This window comes from Cnephaeus nilssonii, assembly GCF_951640355.1.
Source record: "Cnephaeus nilssonii genome assembly, chromosome: 21".
Lineage (NCBI taxonomy): Eukaryota > Metazoa > Chordata > Mammalia > Chiroptera > Vespertilionidae > Cnephaeus > Cnephaeus nilssonii.
Window position 1 is genome coordinate 15811286 of NC_137092.1, and position 9400 is coordinate 15820685.

At 44.2% G+C, this 9400-nt stretch overlaps 1 protein-coding gene across 8 annotated transcripts in view; it reads right to left on the minus strand.

Annotated features, from left to right (window-relative positions):
• GON4L (gon-4 like) overlaps positions 1–8359 on the minus strand; it is a 48777-nt gene extending 40418 nt beyond the window's left edge. For 3 of the 8 annotated variants that reach the window (XM_079760922.1, XM_079760923.1, XM_079760926.1), the window contains exons 1-3: positions 7774–7930; positions 4446–4976; positions 2861–3052 (exon numbers count right to left, since the gene is read on the minus strand). In XM_079760922.1, the coding sequence (XP_079617048.1) occupies positions 2861–3052; positions 4446–4950 (697 nt within the window). In that variant the 5' untranslated portion in view covers positions 4951–4976; positions 7774–7930. Of the gene's footprint in view, positions 1–2860; positions 3053–4445; positions 4977–7773; positions 7933–8033 lie in introns of those variants that run through there. The other 5 variants (XM_079760925.1, XM_079760924.1, XM_079760919.1 and 2 more) reach the window with 4 other exon arrangements.
• Positions 8360–9400: the final 1041 nt, after the last annotated feature.

The following is a 9400-nucleotide window of genomic DNA, read 5'->3' on the forward strand; positions in this document are numbered from 1 at the left end:
AGGCAACGTTGTAAAGAGAAACAAGCTGCCAGCTGTCCGGCCCTGGAAATCAAAGATTATGATGTGGTAGAGGTGGTAATGGTGGAGGTGGTAGAACTGTCATAGTAATAATACCTAACTTTCACGGAATATTTACTTTATGTCAGATAGTCTTCTACACACTTTATATGTATTAATTCACGTACTCCTCATAACTAATACTCCTTATGAAATAGAGACTATTCTTTTTTCCACTGTACAGGTGGAGAAACAGAGGCTAAGAGATGAGAAACTTTCCGAAGAGCCAGTAATGACAGAGCCATGTTTTGAAGCCAAGCAGTCTAGCTCTAGAATCAGCAGTCTCAATTATTACTCCATATTGCCCAGATAATGCATGGGAAACCCTCGGTTTGTGGCCCAGTCCTATAACTTAACAGGGTAACCTTGGCAATAGTCTCGTTTTTTTCTTTTATAAAATACTAGCGTTCCCGTTGCAGGAAAAATCCTGCAATAGGGTTTCCTGCTGCACTCTACCCCGCCTCCGCTCCTCCCTTGTCGACCGCCCCGCCTTCTCGGCCAGCCCGCCTGCTTTTCCCTTCACCCCCGGCCCTGCCTTCGCTCCTCCCTTCTCCACCCCCCGGCTTGCTTGCTTCTCCAAAGCTTTACTCCCTTCTGCAGCTCTTGGGTTCTTTGACGCTGTCTTGATATGCAAATTAGCCGTCATCTTTGTTGGGGTAATTTGCATAGTCGTCCTGATTGGTTGGTGGGCGTGGCTTGGCTAGTGGGCGTGGCGAAGGTGCTGTCAATTTGCATATTTGTCTATTATTAGATTAGACAGATATCTGCCCATCAGGGATGCCAGGTGGATTAAGTTAAATAATATATATCAAAGTGCTGTATAATCAATGAAACATTATATAAATGTAATTTATCATAATTACTATTCAATCTAGAAAAGAGAAAAACAAAGAGCAAACCTACAAAAACTCCACTCTGAATTATACAAATAAAAAAGGTACACACACAAAAATAAGATACCAAGTATCTCTATTCTACAAGAAAGGAGCACAAATATAACCAGAAAAAGAAAAAACTTCCTGCCCTGGCCGGCATCACTCAATGGTTAGAACGTTGGCCTGTGCACCAGAGGGTCTCAGGTTTAATTCCCAGTCAAGGGCACATATCGGGGTTGCAGGTTTGACCCCTGGCCCCAGTTGGGGTGCGCTCAGGAGGCAACCAATTGATGTATCTCTCTCACATCTCTCTCTCTCTCTCTCTCTCTCTCTCTCTCTCTCTCTCTCTTTCTTCCCCCATCCCTCCCTCCCTCTCCATACACCCTCCTCCGTTCCATCATCTCTAAAAATTAATGGAAAAAATATATTTGTGTGAGGATTAACAAACAGAAAATACAAATCAACCAATGAATACATAAGTAAAACAACAAATCGATGTTTCTGTCTCTCCCCCTTACTCTCTCTCTAAAATTAAAAATGTTTTAAAAATTAAAGAAATAAAAAGCCTACAACTATTGTCATACATGATGGAGAAACACTGAACACCTTCCCCCAAGTTCAGAAATGAGACATGGATGTTCACTATCACCACGTCTAACCTACATAGTAATTTGCAATCTATCTATACTAATAAAAGGGTAATATGCTAATTAGACCAGACATTTTCCCGACGACCATCCACACATCCTTCCTGACAAAGCCAGGCCCGGGCGAAGCCACCTGCCGGTGGTCCCGGGCACCAGCGCCTGCAGCTGGCTGCAGCCTGGGAGATGGAAAAGCTGCCCAGCCCGCAGTCCTGGGCACCAGCACCTGCGGCTGGCTGTGGCCTGGGAGACAGAGAAGCCGCCCACCCCGCAGTCCCGGACGCCAGCATCTGCGGCTGCGGCCTGGGCAAAGCCACCTGCCCACCGTCCCCTGCGGGCACATCCCCAGTAGAGGGTGTGCAGGAGGCAGCTGAACGATGTTTCTCTCTCATCGATGTTTCTAACTCTCTATCCCTCTCCCTTCCTCTCTGTAAAAAAAAAAAAAAAAACAATAGAGAGAATTTTTTTTTTTTTTTGCTCTTATTTTAGAGAGAGAAACATCAGTGTGAGAGAGAAACATCGATTGGTTGTCTTCTGTATGTACCAGACCAGGACTCCAACCCACAACCCTTTGGTGCACTCCAATCAACAGAGCCACACTGACCAGGGCAAGAGTTGAATGGATAAAGAAAATGTAGAATGTTCAACAACAGAATACTATATAGCAAAGAAAATGAACAATCTACAAATACATAAAACAATGTGGACCAATTTCATAAATATATAGTTAAGTGAAAAAAGGCAGTCACAAAACGTGCTTAATATTCCATTCATACAAAGTACAAAACAAATGAACCAATCTATGCTGCTGGAAGTCAGGGTAATGGTTACCCCAGAGGTAAGGTGTTGGTAATAACTTAAAGGGAGTACTTTTGGTACAGGTAATATCCTGTTTCCTTTTTTTAAATGGGAATGTTCCAAGGAAATGTTCATCTATTTTTAGAGAGAAAGGGAGAGAGAGAGAAAAAAAACATCAATGTGAGAGAGAAATATCAATCAGCTGCCTCCCATACACGCTCCAATTGGGGACCAAACCTACAACTCAGGCATGGCCCTGATAGGGAATGGAACTGGAAACATTTGGTGTATGGGCTGACACTCCAACCAACTGAGCCACTGAGCCAGGGCAGTAATATTCTTTTCTTGATCTGGTTGCTGGTTATATAGGTGTATTCAAACTCTGAAAATTCAATCATCTTTTATATCTTAGGATATGTGCAGTTTTCTGCATATTATACTTCAATAAAGAGGATTAACTTAAAAAAAAAAAAAGAGAGAGCCTACCCATTGGAATGAAGAGTCCATCATCCTCTATCTCTTCCTCAGCCTGGTGATCTGAAGTCCTGAATGGCTTTCCTTGAGGAGAGGCACAGACATCTGGCTGAGATGATTTCCTAGGCTGGGCTCCTAGTTTTACAGAGTGGCTGCCTGATGGCAATAAAGGCATCTCTTCTCCAGAATGCATCTGAGGTTTTCCTGGAAGAATTACAAACACTGCTTCACACTTTCACCATTCTTAGTCATACTCTATTGTAGAAATCAGGATCTTGTTATAAAGTCCTTTTTAGATAGATAACTTTGTTAATGATGCATATACTATACAGGCATTCCTCTCTCTTAAAGACAGTGTCCTAAGAAAAATATTGAAATGATATTGAAATATGCTCACATCCAATTCACTCATCTATAATGTCAGGGAATTGAAGTAGATAATTGCTAAGGTCTTTCTAGCTCTATTATACTGAGAGCTATGCATTTATTTCCTACTAGAGGCCCGATGCACAAAATTCATGCAAGATAGGCCTTCCTTCCCCCGGCTGCCAGCACTGGCTTCCCTCTGGCACCCGGGACCTGGGCTTCCCTTGCAGCCCTGGCTTCATCCGGAAGGTCGTCTGGTCTAATTAGCATATTATGCTTTTATTATTATAGACTCAGAGGCCTGGCGCATGAAATTCATGCACTTGTGGGGGGGGGGGTCCCCTCAGTCCGGCCTGTGCCCTCTCGCAGTCCAGGAGCCCTCAGGGGATGTCCAACTGACAGCTTAGGTCCTAAGCCCGCAGTAGCTAAGGAGGCGGGAGAGGCTCCCACCACCGCACTGCACTCATCAGCCATGAGCATGGCTCAGGGCTTCTGGCTGAGCAGCGCTCCCCTGTGGGCACACTGACCACCAGGGGGCAGCTCCTACGTTGAGCGTCTGCCCCCTGGTGGTCAGTGCGCATCATTCTGTCATTCGGTTGATTTGCATATTAGCCTTTTATTATATAGGATTAGCTGTCACCTACAGGAAAAGTTCAAACACCTGAGCATAGAAAATAAAACCCTTCACAACCTAAGCACAATCTACCACTCTGAAGTCATTTCTCACCACTTCTTCCAAGCAATATCACCATCCTCTTCTGCCTCTGACCTCTGAGCGGACTACTGTTGGCCTATGAAACCCTATGTCATCATTCTGTCAAACTGCAACTCATCCTTCAAGTCCTAAGGGTTAGGTAAAGCCTTTCCCAATGTCCCAGGCAGGAGTCTCTAAGCCACTGACCCTCCTCCACAAGCCCCACTTCATAGATATGTACCAAATCACCAAAAGCTCTACATAGTTCATACCTCCAGACAAGAAAGGATAGAGAAAGGAAAGAAAAGGACACAGAAGATTTAAGGAATGGGAGGGGATAAGAAAACCTCCACCCATTCATAAAGCTCACTGCTGACCTTCGGAACTCTGCGATTCCAATTCCATGCCAAATCAAGATCCCCTTTCAGAAAAACTACATTTTGTAAAGGCACTGACAGGAGTGCAGTAGCAAAGGCAAAGACAATGCCAAACCGCTGACAAGGAAAACATTAAGCCTAAAGACCATGCATATCTTACCTCCCTCTTCCTTGACTTCTTCACTAGGCTCTCCTGGAAAAGGCTCCTTGGTGATAAGATGATCACCTCTGTCTTCTTGGGTAACTGGCTTGGGCCTGAGTGTCGTTTTCTTCCCTTTCTTTGAGCCAGTGGCATGGAGTTTTTCTTTATCAATGTGTATGTTCAGAGGCTGGGAAGACTCCAAGGAAGGTAGGGTGATTCCCTTTGAGATGGCCACGTTAACCACTTCTAGAACTGCTGCATTTGTGTCCTGGGTGAGTACCCTGGAATTCAAAGATGGATCTTCCACACCAAGCTGATTTCCTGCATCCTGCACAGATTCAACTTCGAGACCAGCTGCACTACCATGACTTCGACCCCAGGACAGTGACGCTGACCCCAAGTCTTTACCCTGGTCAGATTCTGGTTTAACAGCTGACTCGAGGTCTAAGTCATCTTCCTCCAGGTTGCCCTGATGCTGTGGGAACTCAGTCACTGCAGTTCTCCTCTTCTTACTGGGCAACATTTTAAAAGTCCTACTTTTGTTCCATCCTGAAAGGATAAAAGCGAGTTTTTTATCACCTTCATATTACCTATGATAATACTTCCTCAAATATATTTTCCCTTACTTATAGTCAACCATGAACACAGTACTTTATACCAAATGCACCTTATTCCCATTAGGTGGAAGTGGACAGACAGTGGTTAGAGTGCCTGAGTTAAAATCCCAATTCTACCACTGATTAGTAAGTTATCTTGCTTAGTGACTTAACCTCTCTAAACTTCAGTTTCCTCAACTGTAAGAAAGAACTGTTTTTACCTCATAAGAGTTGTTATAAGAATTATATAGTGCCAAAACCGGTTTGGCTCAGTGGATGGAGCGTCGGCCTGCGGACTGAAAGGTCCCAGGTTCGATTCCGGTCAAGGGCATGTACCTTGGTTGCGGGCACATCCCCAGTAGGGGGTGTGCAGGAGGCAGCTGATCGATGATTCTCTCTCATCGATGTTTCTAACTCTCTATCCCTCTCTGTAAAAATCAATAAAATATATTTTTTTAAAAAAAAGAATTACATAGTAGCCCTGACTGGTTTGGCTCAGTGGATAGAGCGTCAGCCTGCGAACTGAAGGGTCCCTGGTTCGATTCCAGTCAAGGGCATGTACCTTGGTTGTGGGCACATCCCAAGTAGGGGGTATGCAGGAGACAGCTGATCGATGTTTCTAACTCTCTATCCCTCTCCCTTCCTCTCTGTAAAAAATCAATAAAATATATTTAAAAAAAAAAAAGAATTACATAGTAAATGATGAGCATCAGTGATTATTATTACCATCAGGAGGGCAGAATAGCACGATGCTGAGACCAAACAGAGTCAAACTGTCTGGATTTGCTTTCCAAGGCTGATTCTCTCCAGCTGTGTGACCTTCTATAAATTACTTAACCTGAATCTGCTTCTTCAGTCATAAACTAAATTAAAAATAGCAGTGACATCACTAGATAGTAATTTATTAGATCAATAAGTGTTTTCTATTTTTGTTTGCATAAACAGGTTATTTCCATTAACAGAAACAATCCAAAAGCAAAATGTGTTTGCCCTGGACAGTGTTTCTCAGAGGTTAGAGCATGCACAGGCCCACACACCGAAGGCTACAAGTTCGATTCCCACCAAGGGTATGTACCTGGGTTGCAGGTTTGATTCCCGGCCCAGACCGGGTGCAGGCAGGAGACAACCAATCCATGTTTCTCTCTCTCTCCCTCCCTCCCTTCCACTCTTTCTAAAAATCAATGGAAAATATATATATATATTCTCGGGTGAGGATTAACAAATAAATAAAGAGGTTAGGCGATATTAACAGAAATTTTGTGTTGTAAACAAGAGATTCCTACTGTTCTCTGTACTACGTTACTTCTGACTCTTGCTTTCAATTCCAGTTATCACATTTTAAGAGCAACACTAACCTAAATTGGATGGTATCTTCTTTTATGTTCTAGCACCTGTTGGCAAACCTCTTTTATAGAAATTATAATTTTTGTAATTGCCTCTTGTCTGTCTCCTTCCCATCTGCCTCCACAAAAACTATGTGGTTTTTCAGGAAAAGGACTTTTTCAACTAGTACCCCTAGTACCAGGCAGTATCTGCCCTATTGTAAAGACTGAATGAATGTTCCCTAACTAAATGAATGAATGGAAAAGAGTGTGGCTCCAGCTGGTGTGGTTCAGTTGGTTGAGCATCCTCCCATGCACCGAGAGATCACCAGTTCGATTCCCTGTCAGGGCACATGCCCAGGTTTCAGGTTCGATCCCCAGCAGCGGTTGAGGCAGCAGATTGATGTTTCTCTCTCTCTCATCAATGTTTCACTCTCTCTCTCCTTCTCTCTTCCTCTGTGCTTATTTTATGCAGCATTTAGACCAGAGTTAAGCATTATATGGAAAGTTTTTACCCAAAAAACTTTACCCAATAAAATAGGTACAAGAACAGAATAAATTATCTTGTGTTACAGTGAGTTCTTCATCACTGATAATGTTCAAAGTCTGATCTAACCGGTTTGGCTCCGTGGATAAAGCGTCAGACTGCAGACTCAAGGGTCCCAGGTTCGATTCCGGTCAACAGCATGTACCTTGGTTGTGGGCACATCCCCAGTGGGGGGTGTGCAGGAGGCAGCTGATTGATGTTTCTCTCTCATCGATGTTTCTAACTCTCTCTCCCTCTCCCTTCCTCTCTGTAAGAAATCAATAAAATATATATATTTTTTAAAATGTTCAAAGTCTGAATACCCATCTACCAGGGCACTAGATGAAAGTTTGGAGTACAGGACTGCAAAATAAAGTTCTTTTTTTTTCCCTTTTCCTTTTTAAATAATTTCTCGTATTTAATGAGTTGAGAGAAAGAAACATTGATTTCTTGTTCCACTTATTTATGAATTCATTTGTTGATTCTTGTATGTGCCCTGACCGAGGATGGAACCCGAAACCTTGGTGTATCCTGACGGCACTCTAATCAACTGAGCAGACCGGCCCGGGCAAAGTTCTAACTCTTAAAGAGACTGAACTATAAAGTTAGTTTTAAACCTTCCTAATTCAGTTTCCACAGATCACTAGGAGAGATCTCCCCCCACCCTCCTGTCTACCAACGCCCTTATCTTGGTAATTAAAGCTCAAGGGAGGGTGGTGAGTGGGTAAGGGGGGTGGGAGTAGCTTAGGCGAGTCCAATATTTTGCAGATGAATTACTGAGGTCCAGAAAAGGGGGAAAAATTTAAGAAGGAAAGAAAAGAAAAACAGCTACCACTTAAAGTCAGCAGCGTACAGGGACCGACCCCCGGCACTTACAATACAGCAATTCTAAAGAGGCTCACCTTTTAGGAACTGGAGTGAGACCAACAGGGTGAAAGAACGCAAATCCGAAGGTAGCCCCAGCGCGAGCCCCTCCTGGGAAAATTGTTCAAAAGGGGGACCTAGCTGCGCTTTTTCCCTAGGCGCCGAGCCCTGGCCCAAGCCCCCGCGCCCGGCTCGACCCCCTCAGACCTCTACCTCCTGTGCTACACCCCGCGCCGGCCCTCAACCCCGACCCCCTCAGCCTGGACATCCTTCGCCCCGACGTCCAGCTCCCACTAGCCACTTCCCGCCTCACGGCACGGGACGCACTCCCCTCACCAGCGACGGATCCCGCGGAAACTCGGAGTCGGTGCCACCGGAAGTCAGCCAGCGGCGGCCCCTTACGTGCGCGCCCCCGAGTCGTAGTGCGCGGCGTCAGGACGTCGGAGAGCGCGCTCCAACCCCTGGGCGCCGTCCCCCTTTAGGGCGGGATGAAGCCGCAAGGCTAGCCCGTCCGTTGTGGGCAAGAAGTTTTAAGGAAATACCTCTCTTACTCGGTCCGGGGCGCTACTCACAGCAAAACTCGGGATTGCGATTCGTTAGTTGAACTTGACAACTAACCCTTCTTGCCGCGTCACCCCTGGGAATACGGGACCAAGGAAATGGAGAATTCAGAAATTTTCCGAAAGGAATCCCTGGGTTACAAACAGTGCGGTTATTTGTACTAGTGAGTCATGGAGTCACTCCATAGTAACGACCACTCATAGCTGTATAACACTCCGCCGTTTTACAAAATGCTTTCATTTACGTTATCATAGGTGATTTGGTCTTCACGATAAACCTTAGGGAGCAGTGGATATTATCCTTTCAGATTTACACAGAACAAATTTCTGGCTCAGCTGGATAGGTGATTTCACAAAGATACACAGCTAGCAAGAGGAATCGGGTATCCTTAACTCGAGCTTCTAATGCATGGACCCCATGTCCAGGAAGCATCGTTGATGTTCAATAATCCAATACTTGTGTTTTGAACAAATGAGTCCTAGAGCCATGCTCTTTCCACTTTTCTGGAAGAGAATGTCAAAACTGGAAAAATACACGCAACTCTCTCATTTTACAGGTGAACCATCAACAAATATTTTATGGATTTGAATAATCTATTTAACCTGATCCTGTCTGTAAACAGAATCGACAGGATGAAAGGATCCACAGCCAAAATGAAGAGCGAAATTAATATACTTATGGGCACAACTGCAGTCTGACTCTAGCTTCAATCACCCTAACTCTCCCAAATGCCAAGGAAGTCTCTAGAAGCTTGGAGTTTCATTTGTGGCCTGCTTTTGAACTTGCAGCATATGAGTATCTTCCCTGGAAAAGTTTTGTGGCTCACAGGGTTTCAAATATCAGAGCCTCCGGTCATCTGTTGGTTTGCACATGCTCTCTCTCCTAAGCAGCCCTAAGCACTTGACACTTTAAAAAAGAAATATGCAGCGCTGATTAACTTTGGCGTTCTTCATTAGTCTTTTTATTTACTTATTATTAATTTATTTTATTATTTATGTTTGTTTTTCAACATCTTTTATTTTATCCTCACCCTAGGGTATTTTCCATTGATTTTTTTTAAAGAGGGAAAGACAGAGAGAAACGTCAATTGGTTGCAATTGGTTG